This window comes from Procambarus clarkii, chromosome 65, assembly GCF_040958095.1.
Source record: "Procambarus clarkii isolate CNS0578487 chromosome 65, FALCON_Pclarkii_2.0, whole genome shotgun sequence".
NCBI lineage: Eukaryota > Metazoa > Arthropoda > Malacostraca > Decapoda > Cambaridae > Procambarus > Procambarus clarkii.
The window spans coordinates 19,510,063-19,532,446 of NC_091214.1; the positions used below are offsets into that span (position 1 = coordinate 19,510,063).

General features: G+C 38.0%; 2 protein-coding genes across 8 annotated transcripts in view; one reads left to right on the forward strand and one right to left on the reverse strand.

The window, feature by feature from the left end:
* The first annotated feature begins 877 nt into the window (after positions 1 to 877).
* On the forward strand, positions 878 to 7,489 carry LOC123771145 (uncharacterized). The gene is made up of 3 exons (XM_045763567.2): positions 878 to 1,072; positions 2,788 to 2,848; positions 4,157 to 7,489. The coding sequence occupies exons 2-3, from the start codon at positions 2,793 to 2,795 to the stop codon at positions 7,236 to 7,238; spliced, it is 3,138 nt and encodes a 1,045-aa protein (XP_045619523.2). The 5' UTR covers positions 878 to 1,072; positions 2,788 to 2,792; the 3' UTR covers positions 7,239 to 7,489.
* A 2,882-nt stretch (positions 7,490 to 10,371) lies between these two features.
* Positions 10,372 to 22,384, reverse strand: part of bmm (brummer) — a 45,225-nt gene continuing 33,212 nt past the window's right edge. For 5 of the 7 annotated variants that reach the window (XM_069309561.1, XM_045763585.2, XM_045763584.2 and 2 more), the window contains 5 exons: positions 21,862 to 21,928; positions 20,601 to 20,916; positions 18,785 to 18,932; positions 17,885 to 17,951; positions 10,372 to 15,521 (listed from right to left, as the gene is read on the reverse strand). In XM_069309561.1, the coding sequence (XP_069165662.1) occupies positions 15,425 to 15,521; positions 17,885 to 17,951; positions 18,785 to 18,932; positions 20,601 to 20,916; positions 21,862 to 21,928 (695 nt within the window). In that variant the 3' untranslated portion in view covers positions 10,372 to 15,424. Of the gene's footprint in view, positions 15,522 to 17,830; positions 17,952 to 18,784; positions 18,933 to 20,600; positions 20,917 to 21,861; positions 21,929 to 22,384 lie in introns of all 7 variants that reach the window. The other 2 variants (XR_011223750.1, XR_011223751.1) reach the window with 1 other exon arrangement.

Here is a 22,384-nt window from a genome sequence, read left to right on the forward strand (position 1 = left end):
CCATAGATATCGATATCCCAGCCTAATTCTGGCAATTACAATGTCACACTGAACATGCGAATATATAGTTCTCGGTTCTAAAACATATATCACAGCTCTTTATACTCGGGCTTTCTGGCCTATGAGTGTGAGAGACTGCGGCTTTACAATAGAGATTGAATGCCCATAACAAGCTCAATTTCAGTCTTATCACATGAAAAAAACGCTTTACATATTAGTGTAAATTTATTTATTTATTTATTTATCTACAAGAAGGTACATTGGGTTTGTGAGAATACACAGCATAATATTTACAATCTTGTAAAATCTAACAGAAAATTTTTATGTAGGTAAATTCTAGCAGAATTAATAAAATGATAATAAATACATTGCAAGAAAAAAAATGAGATGAGAGAGATTAGTAAATATATTAAAGAACATTGGTATATTATATAAATATATTACACTTTACTAAGCGTAATGTATTTACGCTTAGTAAAGTATTAAATAAATATACGCTTTATAATACATTTACATATTATTAAATATTAGTAAATGTATTAAATTAGTAAATGTATTAAATAAATATACGCTTTATAATACATTTACATATTATTAAATATGCAACCCATGTATCTTCATATATATATACCTATGTTTTATGTTGTTATGTGTGTATATTTTACTAATAAAATAATAATAAATTTGCCCGAAACGCTATGCGTAGTAGTGGCTTTAGGTATTGTAAATACCAACTCTATCTATAAATCCAACAGTATGTTTGTAACACTGCATCTATGTATATAATTTTCCAGAATACATTATTATTATTATTATTATAATATTAATAAGGTAAGGTGTGAGTGTGTATATATAGAGTTTGGTTAGTGCACGCGGCGGCCTCCAGGCGGCAGCACCTGGATGTCAACAGTGTTCAAACTGGTGTCTGGTGGTCTCTCACTATTACTGTGTGTTCTGGCCTCAATATTGCTCTACACCTCTTGCTCTAACGCTCTACAGATGCTCACCAGGCTGCTCTAACACCTCACTAATGTGTTAGCAGGAAATGAATCGTAATATTGGACCACAGCAGGTAACTTTCACATTATCTTGGATTATTTTTTGTACGGAATTGGTAAACACGGGAAGGCCATCCTCCTCTTCTCTAAGCAGCTGAACTTGTATTTATGGGTCCTTACTGTGACCTATAATTGTAACGAGCTTGTAAAAGGACTTAAATTGGCTTTGGCTAGTAGTATCCAGAGGTCTCCCCCCCCCCCCAACCTAGGACCGTACATGTACAGTCCTGATAAGGCTGTACAGTATGTGTTTACTGGGGAGTGATGTTTAGCACTATTCCTCACCTATAAGCCTTTTGCGTCATAATTGAGCTATCCAAACATTCAAATTTTTTGTTGAATATGGTATTAAAATTTGTGGATGGAGGTGCCAGGCTTGACTTAAGAGCTTGGTCCACCAGGCTGTTGCTTGGAGCGGCCCGCAGGCCCACACACCTACCACAGCCCGGTTGGTCCGGCACTTATTGAAGAAAACAATCTAATTTTCTCTTGAAGATGTCTACAGTTGTTCCAGGAGGGTTAGTAGTTCGACCCTGGGGGGCACCCTTCAGTATAAGCCTACCATGTACAGTATATATACACTAGCTGCCTGTCCCCTGACACAATGAATTATCATTAGCACAAGAAATATGAAATACAGGTACTGTATTTCATGGTGCAGATTTCAGGCTGGTGCTATATGTTCTAATATTAGTTTAAGAAAGATGGTGTGATTGCCATGAAAGAGCTCGGGTTTAGGTTTCTAAATGACTGATGTTTGCCAGCACGCCTAAAATGCTTCACTCTGAATCCTTAGCATAGCTCGCATGTTCTTTGCCTGTAGCTGTTCTCTAGCAGGTGACGGTATACCTAAGGTCTCCTAGAAAAGATGAGATAATGGGCAAACTTTGAGGCCGTGTAAATGACCATCTCGACTAGATGGATGACAACTGTGACTTAAATATGAAGATATTCCCTTAATCCTTAAAGTATAGCAATCATAAAAATTGTCCACAAACTGTGAGCAGAAAGTAAAAATAATTACACACAGAAATCACAATAGCGTGATGCATCAAATGAACAAATCCACAAGGGCCATGACGAGGGTTTGAACCTACGTCCGAGAGGATCCCAGACGCTGCCTTCATTTGATGCATTACGCTATTGTGATCTGTGTGTAATGAAGTAAGGGCGAAGAGGTAGAACGGCTTATTGACAGAGCTCAGGTGCATGGGGGGATTGTGTAAAATCCTGGTTTGTGTCTCGGAGAGGCTGCAGGATCCATGTAAGGTCAGTAGAACTTCCGGATGCAATTCTTTTTAACAATGTTGTAGCTCAGTCGATTAAGGCAGCGTCTGGGATCCTCTCGGACGTAGGTTCAAACCCTCGTCATGGCCCTTGTGGATTTGTTCTTGTAAATATAATTATTTTACTTGTTTTTCTTATGAAATTATAGATCTGTCTTCAAAAGTATGGAAAATACTGGTACATTACAGTACTGTATATAAAATAAATCATACACTGTTTTGGCCTCTGCTCCCTGGTAGGCTTACAGTGACCTGCAAGTGCTTGGTTTGAATCTAATTGGGTGGAGTATACCAGGTAGCCAGCACCAAAGAGCCACCAAGGATCTATCAAGAGGCATTTCATGACAGTATATGCAACACTTGTTTTTGTATATATAAGCATCATCATCTTGCAGTTATTACTCAATTTTTTTTTTTTTTTATTAAATAATTTTGTATTACAGAGATTATGAGAGTGGATTCTTCACCCGATGACAAGATGTCCGGTGCAGCTAGTGGCCGCAGGTTTGTGATTTGGCTGCTGTAGTTGTGACATTTATATTCCACATTTTATGAATTTCGTGTCGTCTCTGAACTCGTGTACATCTCTCTTTACATGCTCATCAGCCACATCCAAATATATTCCACATCAGTCACAGTCTTCCTAACGACATTCAAATACAGTACATGCTTATTCCATCTACTTTAGATTTCATGTTTACGTAAGTCTGTTTTATCGTATTTGCCTTGTTAATTGATGAACTTTCATAACTTTTTCAGGCCAAACAAAATTTTGGTATTTATTGTACATACTAAAATCACAATTGACAGTAGAATTTTAAACACGAAGTTACAGTGTAGGAGAAAATAGGCAGTGATATGAAACTTAGATACTGTGTACTTGAGTAAGGATAATCCCAACTGCTGATAAACAGCCTTTCACTAGAAGGAACAAACTTATATTGATTTGAGTCATATATGGCACTTTATTTTTAGCAAAATATGGCACCATATTTTTTAACATCCTTGAAAAAGCTCTCAAATAAATAAGTATTGTTGCAATGACAAATCTACACATGCTGTGCATGCTGATGCTTTAATTACTATGATTTGCAAATCATACTCCAAGAAGTTTTGCAACAGAGCCAATAAGAATAACCAATTGGGACAGAACCTAAAGTACAGTGGAACCTCAGTTCAGTGAATCTCCGGTTGGAACGCACACTTTCCAGGCCGGATTTAATCGCCTGATTCAACAAACAAGTTTGCTGAAGCGGAATGTGCAGATTTGCTTAAGATGTTTTAGATTTGCAGATTTGTTTAAGATGTGCAGAACAAATTTATTGGGTTTAGTTATAACAATTTTTTTTATTTATTATTAACAAATTCAAATATGTTCAATTTATTTTGGTTGAGATATGTTATGATAACCAAACCCCACACCAAAAGATGTTGAGGGGAGGGGAAGGGAAGGGAATTATCAGGGAGGAAAGTGCCAAGCCATTACGACTATATAGCACTTGGAAGTGGGGGTCAGGATAAGGATTTGGGTTGAGATGAGGGGGGGAGGAATGGTGTTCAAACACTTGGACAGTCGGGGATTGAACATCGACCTGCATGAAGCGAGACCGTTGATCTACCGCAGAGCCAAAGTGGTTGGGCAGACAACGATGTTTTGATCTGTCCTGGACCATTATCAAGATACAGTATATGGTATTTGCTTGGGATATTTATACTTTTCCAGTTCTGTAGTCTGCCATATATTCAATTTTGTATAAATCAATGGCAGCATATTGTAGATAACATCTTACCTACATAACATCAATATTTCAGGTTACGGTCACGGGCAGCACAGATCACCAATGGTGAGGACAATAGTGATGAAGCAGAGGATAACGGTAGACGAAGGAAGTATAGTGGGTTTAAAAGGAAGGCAGCTATAAATGTGGAGAGTTTATATCTGCAGGAAAATTGTAAGAATGCTACTTCAACCCCTTTGGAAACTATCTATGAGTTGCCTCGATTCATCGAAAATGGGAAGTCAACTGTTAGAGAGGATACACAAGAATGTGATCAGAGTAAGGAAGATATTGATGTTGCTGACCTATCTATGTCCGTGATGGCTGCGAGAAAAATTAGGCGATTTTGTCTCTTTCCCAGTCATTACTTCCCACCTAAGCAAAAAACTCGTTTCCGTAAGGAACGGGCACGCAAGATGAAGCAGTTGAGAGGAGTGAAAATTCCAAAGGGCACTGCAATTTCTGCTGAGGAACTTGAAGCTGTCCTTGCTTGCTTGTTTGAGGATGAAGGTCAAAATGCAAAACCTATAGATATTACGAAGAGATTTTCAAACATAACAGAGAACATTGGGTTTTATGAAGGAAATATTATAAAACCAGACATTAATAATGAAGGTGTTGATGATATTATTAAAAACATGGATGCTCTTAGGGTGAACAAGTCAAAGCTACAGAAAGAGGTTCCATCAGAGTCAGAGGATACAATTAAAACCCATCTGATTTTTGATGACTTTCTCTCCTCAACAATTACTGATGAACCTAAACAGCCATGTTCCCCTAACTGCCATGAAAAAAAGGTCCGGAGACGATCTGGAAGGCTGTTGGCATGTCCTTTGCAATCTGTGGACAAGACCTTAGACGTACCTATTAAGGGAATGCAAAGAATTGCCGAGTTATCCCCTTTGAATCTGCAGAATTCATTCATGACTGATTCTTCTGGCACAACCTGTTTGGCTGCAGATGTAAAGCCACAGAATGTACCCAGCCACGAACTAGGTAAATCGCCTCTTGATATAGGAGTTTCAAGTGATATAAAACTTGTACAAGTGGACACACAATTCCACAATGAAATAACAATAAAAAAGGAGACTAAAAATAATTTATTCGTGCCTGAAGAACTGTGGAGAACATCTGTTAGTACAGAAAATCTCTCTAGTGATATAAAACTTGAGCAACTGGACACAAAATTCCACAAGGCAATAAAAGTCAAACAGAAAAAGGAGAGTACAAAGAACTTATCCAGGCCTGAAGAACTGTTTAAATCCTCTGTTAGTGTGGAAAAAGCCTTTAATGTTAACACACTCGATGTGGACACAAAATTGCGCAAAACAATAAAAGTTGAACAAAAAAAAGTAAGTATAAAAGATAAAGAGAGAGATAATATATTATACAGTGAACCCTCAACAGAACAGAGGGCTGCAGCAAAAGAAAAAACAAAGCAAAGGAAACCTCAAAGTGAGCAAGGAAAAGAAACAAAAGTAAAGAGACTGGAAATGGGCATAAAAAGATCTAGTAAATCTTATGTTGACAATCAAATGAAAAAACGAAGAGATTGTAAAAATAATGACACTATAGAATTGTTCGCAGAAAATGTCAGTGAATTGAAATCTAGCTTGATTAATATTGTTTTGAACTCTCCCTCTCCTAATAATCTCCTTGATACAGGTCTGCTGAACTTGAGTGAGTCAGCAGCTTTGAAACCTCAGAAAGGTTGCAGAGGTAAAGGGAAAAGTAGAAGCCGGGGAAGGCGAAGAGTATCTGGAATTCAGAAACCTTTATACAGTACCATTCTTCAGCCAGCAAGCCCAAGTGATAGCTCAAATAAATCCTTGGACCAGCTCGATGGTGCTGTGGAAAGTGATCCCTGCTTAAGGCTGAATATTCTCACCAGCACCTCTCCTACTGTGCCTCTGTCAGGTAGTATGGTTGGGTGTTGCTCTCCTGTTTCCCCTTCAGCAGGAATGGCTGCACTTACGCTTAACACAGATAAGCCTTCAACATCGTCCACTGCAAAAATTTGTCAATCGCCCATTTCTCGTTTAAATAGAAAAATTAATACAAAGGCTCGTAGACGGTCATCGAGATTAAGTATGGATTTTGCAGCTAGTGAAGGAATACCAAACAATTCTGCATCAGGTTTTGGTTCGTATTGGTCATCTTGTTCACCATCTATTACACCAGTTCCTAATATTTATATGAACACTTTGCCAAAAGTTGATGAAAAGGGTAATATTGCTTCTCGGCCATCAAATATATTGAATTGCAAATCACCTCATGTGGAGAAAGAGAGCACAGCCACTTTTATAGATGATAAAAGAGGTACACATAAAATGGAAATTAAGAGTAGAAGACGCTCAAGAATGTTACACAAAGTGGACTTGGAAATGGTTGAGAAAACTAAAGCCAGTGCTAAGGTGGACAGTTCAAGTTGTGAAATCGATCATATTGCTGCCAGTACATCTTCAGTGGAAGAGTTTGTACAGGACAACTCGGTAAATATTGTCTCGCTGAGGGCACAGGGTCCACAAGTTGGCAACAATAACAGTGTAGTAGAACATAATGAGCAGCTGTTGGTTGTATCGTCACAAAGTACTAGAGTAGTCAGTCCTCATCTTGAGAGTTTGTCTTGTGCAGCTACACAAAGAATTACGGTTGCATCAGTACATGATAACTTGCAGAGATCCGAAACGCTCGCATCATGTGTTCTTCCGAGTTGTGTAGATGTACGAGACTTACCTGGAGGTGATAATGTGCAAGCAGGCAACCCAAGGCATAGTAGTGTAATAAATCCTCAAGGGAAAAATAGCAACTTTGTTCCAGCAACACATTCAGATTCTCTGATTATTTCTATTCCCAATCAGAGTCCTGGAACACAAGAATATCTGGCCACCCCATGTAGCTCTCAGGCAAATTCAGATGAAAAGCAATGTCTTGATTCTTCTGTGTCAAACATTAAGAGTATCTCCAGTAGATGGTTTTTGTCGGCAAACAGTACTGATGCAGCTTGGAATTCACCCATTATTACTGGGATGTTTGAAAACAAGACTGGCATTCGACAAGGAAAGGTATTTTGTAACAAAGATGCTCAAAACAGCAGCCCAATCACACACTTTTAGCTGTGTTGGTCTGACTCCAAGAAGTTGCTTCCTCAAACTCTTGACACAATTAAACTGAAACTTTTGGTTACTTAATTTTAAATACTTTTAGGAAAGTTAACCATTTGCAATTTGTGTGTTGAGTTTGAAACATTACTTATTGCAGAAAACGTTATTTAAAATGGAAAATACATTCTTATTGTAAATTGTTTAAAGAGAAAAAACATGTTGTAAATTTGTATAATGTGTAATACATTTTATGTTTACCTTTACTGTGTATTTCATTTAAATCCAAACCAGTGGTGACAGATTATTCATAATGAACATGTCACTACTTTCCCGGTGATCACATCACTCTTTTTAAAGTGATCATATCGTCACCACTTTTCCTGGTGACCATGCCGTCACCACTTTCTCTGGTGACCATATCATCACTGCATTCCGAGTGGCCACGTCATTATGGCATTATGTGTAGCCAAAGCATTCCGAGTGGCCACGGCATTCCGCGTGATTACGTCATTGGGGCTTCAAAATTGCTACAAGATGATTTAGACATTTAAATTAAGAACAAATTTATTAATGTAGGGTCTTAAGTCTAAAAGATATCAGCTGGACAGTGCTGAAATTGCCAGTGTATGATTAAAGACAATAAGTGTTAATAATCAGACATTTAATGTTATTCTCCTGCTTTATCTTTCCCTTGTTAGGCCTCTTTAGATTATACATTTCGGTTTTGGATGCTGTACTATAGAATGGGCATATTTTCTTTAAAAAATATTGAGAAATAGAAAGCTAGCCTCTCATGAAATGAGATTAGAGAATGTAATGCAAGTTTTCTTGGAGAAGGTAAGGGGTGATGTGATTGAGGTATTTTGCCTGAATTTACCCAAGGGACACCATCTCTAGTGGTTTCGATAGGGACAAGAAGATGGTGGCCTGTCAGAGATCCCCAATTGCTTCTAAGGATGATATGGATGAAAAGTTATAAAATTAAGATCCTAAAAGTATAACACAAAATAGAACATGCTTGGATTTCATTACCACACCAGCCAGAACTGTTTATTGGTTTGTTATGGTGCATGAAAATGTAGATAGATATGTGTATATATAATGTAATAACAGCAAAACCTGAATACACAGAGAAATCACATAATCGTGACATATCGATGAGAAAGTCTGCAGGAACCTTGATGATGATTCGAAACTATGTGTACTGAAAAGAAAGGCATTTTCATGATTCTGCCGTGGCAGATCTGGTGTTGGTTGGGAACAAACAGGATTCGCACTTTTCAGTTGTCAACTCCGGTTCTCGTCTTCCTCCTCTTTTCCTTATTCGTACACCCCCTTCTTGAATCTTGTCCGTTGATTTTTCGCATTCACCTTCAGCTCCCATATAATGATCTCTTCTTACGTAACTCCAGTTTGTCTTATTCCTCTTCGATTTTATGGTGGCAGGCTCAAACGGTATTCATTATGAGATGCTGCATCATCTCCCTCAGGGTGTACTTCAACATTTATTGAATATTAATAATTGTATTTGAGAGATGTCGTTAGTCCTTGCAAAGTGGCTCGGGTTGTTGTTCTTCCTTTTTGGAAACTCGGTACTCGAGAGACTCCTATTTTCTAATTCTCAAAAGATCCCCCAAGAGAGTCGTGACCCACCAGTTAGGAACCACTGCTCAAGGGACTCACTTGGCTTATCAGGAGGTGCCCGGTTTACAACAAGGTTTGTCTGTACAGTATATGTAGTTGCGCCTTAATGTCAATATGGTTGCCTCAGGTTCGGCCCCTTTGTCTTTTCAGGATCCAATCTTGGAGCAAGTCATGTTTTCTACTTGTTCAAAGTTTTCTCCTCCATTTCCTTCCGAGGTTTGGCTTATGTTTGGTGGGCCAAGGGGCCTCCTTTGCTTCCAGTCCCGAAACATCTGAGAGTTTCGAGTCTTATGATGATATTTCAGATGTGTGTGTGTGGACCTTCTCTCGTTACTGCCCCTTCCACTTTGATGATGGAGGTAGCTGAGCAACTGCTTCCCACTGAGAATCTGCTGCCTTTAGTTTCTCAGGGTTTTATGACTGCGGGTCCTTCCCTTAATGTACTTGTCATGTACCTCCCATGTGTTCTGGTCTCATGTGGTAGTGTTTCTGTGTACAGATTTGGAATCTGTTCTAGTATTTTCCAAGTGTAAATTATTATGTATCTTTCCTGCCTGTGCCCTAAGGAATACAGATTTAAAATTGTTGCAGTCCCAATAATTTAGATGTTTTATTTAGTGAATTCTATCAGCTACAAGCAGGCAGCATTTCAGGCTTGCCTGCTTGCACCATCCTTGCCCCAGGATGTGGGTGTTTGTCAGCTGCACATACAGTTGCTTTCATTTTCTTGGCTTGATAATGCGGAGGATCTTAGGGATTGTATGCACTTGTTTTTGAGTGTTGAGCTGTCATGGAGCTTTTCTCTGGTCAGCTCCTTGGCTGCATGAATGTTTTAGCTGGTGTGCCTGCATCCTTGTTTATGTCTCAAATTTGGCTTGGTCATTGTTCCTTTTGTCCTCTCCCCTTTTGGGGCAGGTCCTTGCCTGTCATTGATCAGGGATTCTGGAGGAGTCATTCTCTGACTTGCTTCAGCTTTTGCTCCTAGTTGACATCACCCATTTTGGAAGGGTGCATCTCTAAGAGTTCTTTGTGCTACCTGAGCCTGACAGCCGAGTGGATGGCGCTTTGGATTTGTAGTCCCTGAGGTTCCGGATTCGATCTCTGACGCCCTGACAAATGGGCAGAGTTTCTTTCACCCTGATGCCCCTGTTACCTAGCAGTAAATAGGTACCTGGGAGTTACAGCTGCTACGAGCTGCTTCCTGGGGATGTGTAACAAAAAGGAGGCCTGGTTGAGGACCGGGCCGCAGGGATGCTAAGCCCCGAAATCATCTCAAGAAGATATTCGTTTGATGCCACTGTGGGGGAGGACATCTGGCCTGTTTTGCCAACTCCATCTCGTGGCCTACAGTGGATGTGGTCCTCGCCTACACTTTTTGGTGTTGGATCCAAGGCCAACAGTACAGTTTTTCTTGGTCATCTGAGTTTTGAGAGTTATTGTCACAGTAAGTAGTATGTCCAGAATAATTGTTTATAGTTAAAGGGACAATTATAGCCAGGGGTCTGAATATTTACTTTTAATAACTGCCTCAAGCACACATTTTTATATGTACAAAGTGATGTAATTAAGATATTTACAGCTGCCAAAGAATATATTGTACAATGAATACTGTACATAGCACTGGAAAATAATATATGTTGATAGTTGAAGAAATAATGCAATGTGACTTAAATAATTTAGACGATCATTATAGTAATTACGTAAAAAGTAATTTAAGATTTTATTAGAACAATAGTTCGATGTTCATAACAAGAATCGCTCTTTCATGAAATTTCATAATAAGAGAAACTCTTGGCCAAACTAGTGCTGGCCAGTAAATGTTTACTTTTTTATTGTTTTCCTTTAGTATTAAATATTAGCGATAAAATATAGTTTTGCTTTGATAAATTATTTTACCTATTGTTACCTGAGGGTTTTCATTTTTTTTATTGCTACATTTGAGTGAAAAAGAAGTGAGAGAGTTATATTATTCAGACTAGAAGGGGAAGACGAGGTAGCATAACTTGGATAAAATGATTTATTTGACGTACTAAAGTGATCATGGCTAAGGATTGTGAGGTTGGCACTAGTACTGTTCTCAGAGAAAAACAAATAAATAATTTTAAAGAGATCACTGGCAGGAATGAGAGTTCTCATGGCAAGGAAAACTAAAGAAAAATTATCAGTTTATCAAATTTTGATGTTAGACCAAGCACTCTAACAGGGATGTAGAGTGAATGAGTGAACCAATCCTAGAATGAGTAGATTTTTTAGTTGCAAGTAAAGTGCAGGTAATAGTGCTGGCTAAATTGTTTAGTTACCTGCAGTGTCTTATAAATTTGTAAACACTACTGGTTTTAGGTAAGATTTTTTTTTTTTTTTGAATTTTTAAATTTGTTTAAGTAAATTCTTATAACAGAAAATATAATAGTAATGCACTATTAAAGTAAGTATATTTGAAGTCAAACCAAAACTTACAAGACCTAGACTAGACACAATGAAATAGTAGTCTCTTTATGGTACTGTAAAAAGTTCCCATTTTTACCAAAGGTTTAAATAAATAAGATTAAATTTAATTGATTTTTGGCAATAATTTTCACTGATATAGATATACAGTATGTATAAAGATATTTTATGTAGTGCTAGATGGGCTACCCGGGTCTCTCCCCCTCTCGTCTGTTTCCCTACTTCCACATTCCAACTTTATCCCCCAAGATCCTCTTAAACTGAGAGAGTCAGTTTAACAAATCTGAGAATAGGTGAGACTTGCTTCATAAATGACTTTACCTAGAGTATTACATCACAGCAACAGCACTACACAATACACTCCAGTACAAATTAAGCCTAGATTTTGTAGGTGTAGTTCAATTTAACCTCATACATATTAACCTTTTAATAACAATGTGGAAGACAAACTTTTAATTTAGTTTGAAACATTAAACAAGCTAAATTTTTTTTTTTTTTTTTTTTTTTAACTAGTTGATTTATCAAGCTATATTTTGAACATCCATCTTTAGTAAGTGAAAACCTAAAAGGAAAATATATTCATCATGGAGCCAATACAAGTACATATTGCCGTAGTTGGATGTTAAGCATTTAAGAGAAAAATATGGAGTAAGCCCTTGTGGCATTATTGAAATACACATTGGAAGCATAGTTTAAATAATTAAAGGGCTTTAATTATACCAAATTGACAAGTAATGTTATAATTACACCAAAAACTAAAATATAAGGTTAGTGCAGGACTACTTGGTCAACAAATGACCCTTCAAAAAACATTTACATTTTATTCTTTATGGTGCTCAATGCTCATTTGGAGGGTTTTCAGAAGTGAGGAAGATTATTCTAGGACGATGAAACAGTATTAATAACCCATGACTGTCCAATAGTACCAAAAACTACAGTTGTGTACTGAACCGTGCGTTAGTGCCCTGGGATGTTTAACCCCCCCCACACACACAAAAATATTGACCCATAGGAAAATTCCTCTTCATTAGTATTTATTAGACTTTTTTTTTTCATTTAGAGCCAAGGTGAGTCAACACCCCAGTATACTAACAGTAGTATTATCCCTATACCAAAATTTACTTGGTCATAAACTGTGAACAATGCTTTTTAAAAAAAACAATGATCCCTGTTATATTAGGCCTTTTCCTGGATTGCAACTGGATGTCATAAATACACTTTATTAACCACTTACACAATAGTAACAAGAGACCAGGGGAGCAGCACATAAATCCTGTCGTGTCTAAAAATTTTACTTTAAAGTATATTTAGAATATCTCTTGATTAGAATGGAATACTTTCCAAATAAGTCGTACTACTTCTTGTAAGATTGTGTGCGTAACTCTACTGCTAGGTGAATATAGGCATCAGGTGAAAATAAATATGCTCAACTGTATGTCTCGGTGAAAATGTAACCCAGAACCCCCAGTTGTGAGCTGTTGCTGTAGAGTGTAGACTCCTGACAACTTAAGTAGAGCCAAAATGTTTAATTACTGTGAATGAAAAATTGAGTTTAAGTACATTTTGCTTACTGTAAATTATTGGGATCTTAAATTTACAATAAAAGTTCCCAGGCAGCACACAGGCTCGGTACTTAATATGTATACAAATTGATTTCACATTATTGTACTGTATATGAAATATCATATGGAAAGTGGTTAACATCTATCAGTTTGGCACACTTTGTAATGTAACAGAACAACAGTCCTGATCACTGGAAGGTAGAGAGTAACCCCATTATTGGAAGGCAGAGAGTAATCACCCCATTATTAGAAGGTAGAGAGTAATCACCCCATTATTGGAAGGTAGAGAGTAATAACCCCATTATTGGAAGGTAGAGAGTAATAACCCCATTATTGGAAGGTAGAGAGTAATAACCCCATTATTGGAAGGTAGAGAGTAATAATCCCATTATTGGAAGGTAGAGAGTAATAACCCCATTATTGGAAGGTAGAGAGTAATAACCCCATTATTGGAAGGTACATGCTACAAGTTATAACAAAATAATGTATTTTGTGTTATATGTATCTAATCTTTTGTATTAGCTTTTGGGTTTTATCTAGCACGTATTGTACACCTTGACGAGAATAACTTGGAATGTTTCAGTATTTGAGATCAGAAAAAATGACATATCAAATGCCTCGGTCAACAACTCTTTCTCTTCATAAAGTATGAGGAAACCTGCCTTGTGGGCTGGACCTGGAGTTCCCACTAGTAAATACATGGAACATCAATAATATGCTCCAATTAAGATCAAACACCATCCAAATTATCATGGTTTCCGGACTAAAAATGTCTTTGGTGCTTTTTGACTAAATGGTTTGGGGCTTTCAAACTGAGAATAAATTGCAAACCCTAATTATTCATACTAGTCCATGACAGAAGATCTTATGTGAAAACTTGGTTAAACAAGGCTAAGTAAAGCTGGAGGAAGCCAGATAAACCTGGAGGAGGCTAGGTTAGGCTGGGCTAGGCTAAGTATAGCTGATGGTGAGCAAGCTTTAGGCATCCATCGTTGCACCAGTACTGCTAAATACTTAACTATTTCCTGGTTGATACTTTTTATATTCTTGCATTAATAAATTTATAAACATATTTAATGTACAGTATTTAAGATGGTCATGTATGTGTTTTGCTCGAGTGATGATAATCATTATAGAGAGGGACCACTAAAAAGAACTCTACTCCAATTAAATCAACTATTGTTTGAATAGGCCTATATTCAATTAAAATGGTTTGGGATAACAAATTACCAATTTGCATAAACCATCATTGTGCATGAATTTACAAGAACCTTGTGCTCAGTCCAGGCACAAAGAATTTGTGCCTGGATACATAGCATTGCATTCTTTTTCCTTTAATTCCATTGCTATCTATGTCTCAGCAGCAGTTATGGCGCAAAGAGGAGAAAAAACAAAAATTCTAGTCTATTGAGCAGTAAATTTATCATGGCTTCTCCAACACCGGACTCTTTGCTGGTATTTCTAATGCAGAGTTATTCTGGTCTGTTTAAAAAGACTTCAGCAGATGCCCAAGATTTATTCTAATAGCAAATTCTTTCCAACCATTAACCTACATGTTGGTTCTTACGTCACATAACATTTATTTGGGGAGCTGCTCTGCATGTCATAGAATTATCTCGTCTCATGTTTATCAACTTCACTTGCTGATACCATACAAATACAAATTTCATTAAACTAGGGGGAATAGTTACTACTGTATGAGTGTACTAATATTTTAGTCATTTTTAATAATGTATATAACAAATAAATGAAGCCAAAAACAAGTGGTGGTACAGTACTGTATTTGTGATGTTCGGCTGAGAGAATCTCTCCGAACTACCTTCATGTTCTAGCATGAGTAAACAACATCCCAGAAGATATTTGAAGGTTAACAATTCCAGTTCATCACAATCTGGACTACTGAGGTTCCACTGAGTATGTACATTGTGTATTTTTTTTTTTTTAAATTGGAGAATTCTAATGGTTATTAGGAAAAATACATTTTGTGTGATATTTCTACATTAAACCTCCCCAAAGAGGCCAGGTTCCAATTGTTTGCTAGAGGTTCTTCATGGCTGAGGTACAGTATGAAAAAAAAACTTTGCTCTCTTCTTACTAGTAGAGGGATAAACTAAATTGCGGACAATTATAGCAAATCAAATAATCTAGCATAGTTTATCCTTTACATAAATATTTAGCTACAGTATATGTTTGCTGATACAGCAAAATGTATTATGCATTTATAAATACTGTATTTCAATAATATAGGTAGATTCTTTTAATACACAACTGACTCCTACAAGACACATTTACATAATCTACATACAGTATACTAAAAATTATCATAAAATAGCACCTTTCATGGGAACGATATTTCCCATTTTGAAAATGTAACATAAATACTTCAGATAAAAAATGGAAGATTATATGCAGACGAGGAGTCACAATAACATGGCTGAAATATGTTGACCAACCCACACACTAGAAAGTAAAGGGACGACGATGTTTCGGTCCGTCCTGGACCATTCTCAAGTCGATTGTCTTGACTGGAAGATTATATTTTTATGTTCAATGTGTACTGGAGTTGAAGTGCGAGGCAGTCTGTCGTGATGATGATGATGATGCTCCCGCAACAACTTGGTCTGCCTCAGGGTCAATGTTCCCTCTGTTGGAGAATAACAAATTCAGTTACAAGTATTAACTCCACACATTCTCTCAGAAATATGAGATCTGAAATACAATCAAATGAACTAGTTCATTCTCAATTTGTGTCCAGGGAAGCACAAAGCTCATCTGGATTCAGTTAGATTTATAAGAGCCCCTTCTGGCACTCTGAAACTATCTGGCCGTGATGCCTTCCCGATTCCTAGGTTGCATTAACTGTAGAGTTCTGTTCAACCCACCGGGAACCAGACACAGAACCTGGCCAGCTCATAGAGGCACAGGTAGCAAGTGACTTGACGCATCACAAGGAAAGGCACGCAGAAAGTCAGAGAACCAAATACAGACCACTGCTTGGTTTAAGAGACTGAGGTCTCTCAACCAGCAAATGAACTCCATTAACATAAACAAGCAATTAAGTCTTTTGAATCAAGCATGTGCTAGTTTCCCAAACCTTCCCACTAGTTTGGGGGGAAAGGGGGGTTGGCTCATGCTATCCACTGACAAGAGCCCTCAGTTCTGTCACTGATGCAGTGTGGGCAACATGTCTGCTATAAGGTTCCTAGGTCATCAGCAAACCATGGCAGGTCCCGGTGCTTTCCACCTAAGTGCATTTCTTGAACTTTATGCTGTGTGGCCTCCAGACACACATGATGCACCCCTGGCCGAACTGACCAAGCATCAACAACCAACAGACCCCTTCTGGAAATAAGCTGAATTCTTCAACAGAAAAGGAGCTGGCTGGAGATGAGCAAATTTACCCCATGGACCAAAGAAACAAAAAGTCCAGTACCGGAGGAGAGCACAAAGCTCAGCAACACTGCAACCAGAAGCCAGAGAGACCAGTAAAAAGCTTTGCTAAAGAAATCGCAGACAGAAGGGGACACAGAAAACTGAGTAGAAGAAAACATGGAGCACCCGGTCTAGAGACCAAGTCGGCTCCAGCTGTGCATAAGCAGGCAGACGGTGAAACAATGCATCAGACGGCTTCCAAAATGGAGCCGAGGAAGTATAAACCCCAAACGCAAGCTGCAGTGGATCTGTCAGCACTGCATGATATGAAGCGACAATATTCTGTAGGAGATGCCAATCAAGCAACAACCACAACAGAAAGGAAAGAACCACCCACTCAAAAACAGATGAACAATGTTTACGAGAGAGGATATAATGGAACGACCACCAAGAAACTACATACTGCCATCTCGAGGAAACCCGCAGGGGGGACACATCAACTTTTTACAGTCACCGGAACACCATAACGTTGGCAATAGAGCCATGTCAGAAACTCCAGACGTGAAGAGCAGAAGAGAAGGTCGAACCAGCGAAATACATCATTGAACCGACCTCCAGAATAAGCCACGAAAAAAGAACCAGTTCAGACACCAATCAAGCACTGGAAACCATGGCTAGGGCAGCCACCAAAGAGCCAGAAGGATCATCTTTTCCTTGGACTAACCACACCAAGACCAACATTTGGACTGGAAAAAAGAAGTACAGAAACCCCCCACCTCAACCTGTCCATCCAAAAGGTGTCCGCCACAAAGGCCTCTCAGTTGGAGAACAGTGCTGTATAATGAGGGAGATGCCAGAACCAAGCCGAAATGATGAGGTCCACATCCAGGTGACCGAACGTCTCGCAGTCAGAGGAATGAGGCAACGTCAACGGTCCACTTCGAGGAGATGGGACGGAACCGAGACATACCGTTGGCAAGGACATTGTATAACATATTTCTAATGTTGGGAAAAAATATATGAAATTTTAATTCATTTAGTTTGGCCATACGATTGTGAGGTGAAGACTTGTCCTAATCTGAAAATTAATTTTCTAGTAAACTATTTGTAATACATCTCTCCTTATTATAAATATCTTCCTGGTCCATAAAAGTTCATCATTAAATGGAAGGTGATGTACCCGACATGGTGCCAATTCTTTAAATAATGCTCATTAAGGTATTAAAGCCTTTCAGGATTTTTTCCCAATATGCCAAACAATTGCCAGAGGTCTCTTAATGTTGAATGACAGCCACATACATTATTTAGGAATTTTGAATATTAAGGTAAGTTAAATCATTTCCAGGTACAGTACTGCAATTGCAGCATATGAGCCGACTGCTCTAAAGTGATTGGAGCAGTGTACGTGTTAACATGAATAGTGATATCCAGCATTAATTTATTTGTAGCTGTCCACCGTACTAATGCAAATGCACCAAAATTATCAAACCAAATGTATTTTCTTGTAAATATGTTACACAAAATAAATAAAACCAAAATAAAGGTTTTAGTGTGAAAGAGGATGACTTAAGAGTTACATACCTAGTAGTGAGTGGTGAGAGGCAGAGGGCACACAACCACAAGGGTCACACTCACCTGTGGTAGTGCTCAGACTCCGTGTCAGAAGCCACAGTAACCTCCACCTCAAAGCCTCGCTCCGAACCTGAAAGTTATCATTTAACATAAATCTCGTGCACGGTGAAATCACATCAACATGATGTATCAGTGAGAATATCGGTAGAAGCCATGCTTGAGAGTACCAAGTGTGTGGATTTCAATGCAGTAATCCTCCTGATCCTACTGGATCAGTAGATCAGGAAAATCCTACTGATTTTCTCATAAATCTCATCTGATAAGTTTATATTAAAATGGTTTACTAATATTTCAGTGCATCATTATAATATATATACAACTTGATTTGGTCTTTCATTTGTTTATACTGTATTCAACACTTAATTATTCTGGTTTTAGTCATAGAGAGATCTCAAACTGTAAAATAATTTGAAGCAATTGGGTAGCATCATTAGAAGGACATCATAGAGGTTTGTTGTTTTTATTCATAATTAAGTATTGTACAGTTATGCACATACTATACAGTACATTGCTATAAATACTGCATGTACAATGTTGTACTTAAGTACAGTTATATGTTTCATGACAGTGTAAATGGTGGAGAGGACTCATACTGTATATATATTTTTGACAATACAGTACAATATTATGAAGTACAGTAAACACTTTGAAGTACAGTATGCCACAACACGAGATCAGGAACAGCATCCTACGTGAGACCAGGGACAGAATCCTACATCAGAAAAGGGATCATATTTCTCTTATTTTTTCATCTAATATTCTTCTGAGAACAATTGCCAGTTATCCAATGACTACTGTTTAATTTCTCAACACGAATTAAAATAACAAAAATTACATGGAAATATACTGTACAAAAGTAATGTCTTCATATAATATTGTGTAAATTAAGCGACTCATACTTACTAATGGAGTCATTACGCATGTTTAAAGACCAGGGCCTTGTCTGCATCTCTCTTTGTAAGTCCCAGTGACTGTTATCCATCTCTATCCCTCCATCGTCAGCTGCACTGTTTTCATCCCTCGTCAAGTCAAAGATCTCGGTGACTTGAACCTTGAAAATTTTTAAAACATTAGCAACTTTTTTCTTTAGCAGTAAACACAACATACATTAGAACCCAGCATTTAATTACAGTATATGAAAATAGTAAATCTTTATCCACCAACTTTATACAGTACTATAACTGGTAAATAATTAGCAGTTATAGTATTAGACATTAATACTATAATGGACCAGTATTAGACATAGTCTAATACTGGTACTAAATTATAATATAATTATAAATAATAGTATAATTAAATTATAAGTATTATAAAATACTAACCTAAATTGGCATATTTAACATATTTATAGCATAAATAATGTTGATTTGCACCAAAATAATGTAAGTAGTCAGTGGAGGACCAGTGAGTAAGTGAGAGGAGAAAAATGCAATTGATACTATCACATCTGATTTGCTCAAGTTGCCAGTTAAATCATTTTATACCTGGCTGAATGCTGCTTCATTTTGCAGCTTGTCTGGCTGGTTTGCCGAGTAGCTGATTGGTTGGTTAAATGACTGGCTGTCTAATTACTGGCCACATGGTGGTGGTGATGTGTTAGATCAGTAGAAACTGTACACAACTTGAAATCTATATATGCTTATTAGATGAGCTTCAGTTCCTGGCCCTGCCTTTCAGTCATCTACTATAATGGTTTCTGACCCCTCTTACTTATGAGACCTACTCTGAAAACTACATACAATATGTAGTAGTTGAGTTGAGCCTAACTCCAGGTATGGAGTCAGGCTCAACTACCTCCACCTTTTAGCCCATTCCACTTGCTCCCTACTCTTACTTGGAAGAAGTACACTCTCTTATGTTACTATTGCTCATCTAAATTTATAGTTCCACCTATGTCCTCTTTTCTTGCCTCTCTTTTTGCTAAGCATTTAGTTTTGTCTAAGTCGCAAATGTTCACTAATACTCCTGTTATGTTATGATCATGTTACCTTTTTTCTAACTTAGTAAGATCTAGTTCCCTTTGCCTCTCCTCATAGTTCAGTTCCTTAATTCCACCACTGTGTAATGTGACAACTTTGTGGTGCACTTCTTAAATAATTATTAACATTAACTAAACAATTTAAAAATTAGAAAAATGTCAAAATATTGTGAAAATTTAACAATTTTCATTTAAAATCACAAGTTTTTGGCAGTACCCATTGGGCGCCTTAAGGCACTATGCGTAGTGCAGTGGTTCAGGGATCAGTCTTGTATCAAACCTTAAGATTTTTTGTTTTTCCTTGTGTTTTTAAGTGAGGATCCCACACTGGGGCTACATAGTTTAATGCTGGTCTAACATGGGCAGTGCGAATAGTTTAATGCTGGTCTAACATGGGCAGTGCGAATAGTTTAATGCTGGTCTAACATGGGCAGTGCGAATAGTTTAATGCTGGTTTAACATGGGCAGTGTACATAGTTTAATAATGTTTATATAATAAGTTTATAGGTCTTAATAACCCTCCTGCAGATGATAGGCCTTAATCTCTCTCCCTTAAGCCCAACACTAAACCATATACTGTACCTGCTTCCTAAAAGTATCTCTGTAAATGAAAAGAACTTTACACTAAATATTCAAATGTAGGGTATTACCAATATCATTAGTGAGTAGTGACTTATCTCACTGTGTGGTTGAGTGTTGGGTACACACACACACCACACTCATTAATGATTAGTGACTTACCTCATTGTTGTCATCCAAATAGTAATATGCCATCAGGGCTTCTTGGTGAGTTGTAACATCCAGAATTTGTTCAAAAGCATCATCACTAATATGTCCCGTAGGAATTTCATCAACTAAATCATAAAGACTGGGGTCGGACACATCATTCAGCGATGGTCTACGAGACACCGCTCTCGAGACAGCTCGGGAAGCAGCACGAGATGCCATGCGAGAACCTGCTCGAGATATGGACCGTGAGGCACAGCGTAGAGCAACCTCAGTCAAGGCTTGTGATTCCAACTGCATGGCATCCTTGTGACTTTGTGGCACTCCCTTCCTGTTTGATCACATCAGAACATTACACAAAGTAAGTACTATGCAGTGCAAAATTAATATCATTGTGGTGACACAGAGATCACACTAACGTGATGCATCAAATGAACAAATCCTAGGATGTCTGGGATGCTCCCGGACGCAGGTTCGAATCCTCGTCACGGCCCTTGTGGATTTGTTTATCATTGTGGTGCATTGTGATCAATGAGGTGAAGGTGTGATGGGGCCAGTGAGTGAATGTACTCACCTAGTTGTGCTTGCGGGTGCTAAGCTTTGTCTCTTTGGTCCCACCTCTTAACCGTCAATCAACTGGTGTACAGATTCCCAAGCCTACTGGGCTCTTATCATATCTACATTTGAAACTGTGTATGGAGTCTGCATCCACTACATCACTTCCTAGTGCATTCCATTTGTTAACTACTTTGACACTTAAAAAGTTCATTCTAATGTGTCTATGGCTCATATGGGTTCTAAGTTTCCACCTGTGTCCCCTTGTTCGTTATCCACCCATGCTAAAGAGTTTGTCTTTGTCCACCCTGTCAATTCCCAATAATTTTTGTAGGTGGTTATCATGTCTCGCCTTACTCGTCTGTTTTCCAGGGACGTGAGATTCAGCTCCTTTAGCCTTTCCTCGTAGCTCATACCTCTCAGTTCCAGGACGAGTCTGATGGCATACCGCTGAATCTTCTCTTAACTCTGTCTTGTGTTTAACTAGATATGGACTCCAAAGCTGGAGCTGCATATTCCAGGATATGTAGATTAGTTGAAAGTTGTGTTGGTGTGTGAAAGTAGATGCTCAAAATAAATGTGGACAAAGTAAAGTAATGGTGAAGGAGAGAGAAGGAACTTTGCTCTGTGAAATTAGTATAAATAGAGAAGGAACATGAGCAAAATTAAGTACAGAATGTACTGCACTTATTTGTATAACAACTAATATACTTTAACTTACACATCATCCAGATCAAGAGTGAAGTCAAAGTTGTGACGGTTTTGGAGGTGCTGCATCTCCACCTCGCCTGGAAACCCAAAGTTTAGTAAGATTTCAAGTGTATCAGTAGGTAAGAACAAGTACAACTGTAGAAAGGAGCAGTCACTGCCCGTGTAGTGGCCAGAGTATATCAGTATACACAGCTGCAAGGACCAGTTATATGTTCCCTCAAGGTACTCCACCGCTGTGAGTGGGGCCGCCTTTGTAAAACCTGTTTCAGACATTTCAAATGTCCAATTGTTAAAACACTCGAAGTATTACCCAAAATAAGAATTAGTGAGCACTGCAGTGGGCTTGTTGGCTCATACTAAGCAGGTAAAAGTGATACACTAGCTCATGCAATATATTAATTTGGTGTATTTCATTTTAGCCCCTTTTTGGACACTAGCAACAAAGAGTAGCAAGTTGTTGGCCATTAAAAGGTAGATTCATCTCTACCTCAAAATTCTATATTTAGCTTTTAATTTATTATGTAGCAATCTTA

Bases quoted from the DNA above. Each gene is read 5' to 3' on its own strand.
- LOC123771145 (XM_045763567.2), top strand. From the start codon at position 2,793: ATGAGAGTGGATTCTTCACCCGATGACAAGATGTCCGGTGCAGCTAGT. The intron at 2,849-4,156 runs GTTTGTGATTTG...TCAATATTTCAG, and splicing joins GGTGCAGCTAGTGGCCGCAG to GTTACGGTCACGGGCAGCAC.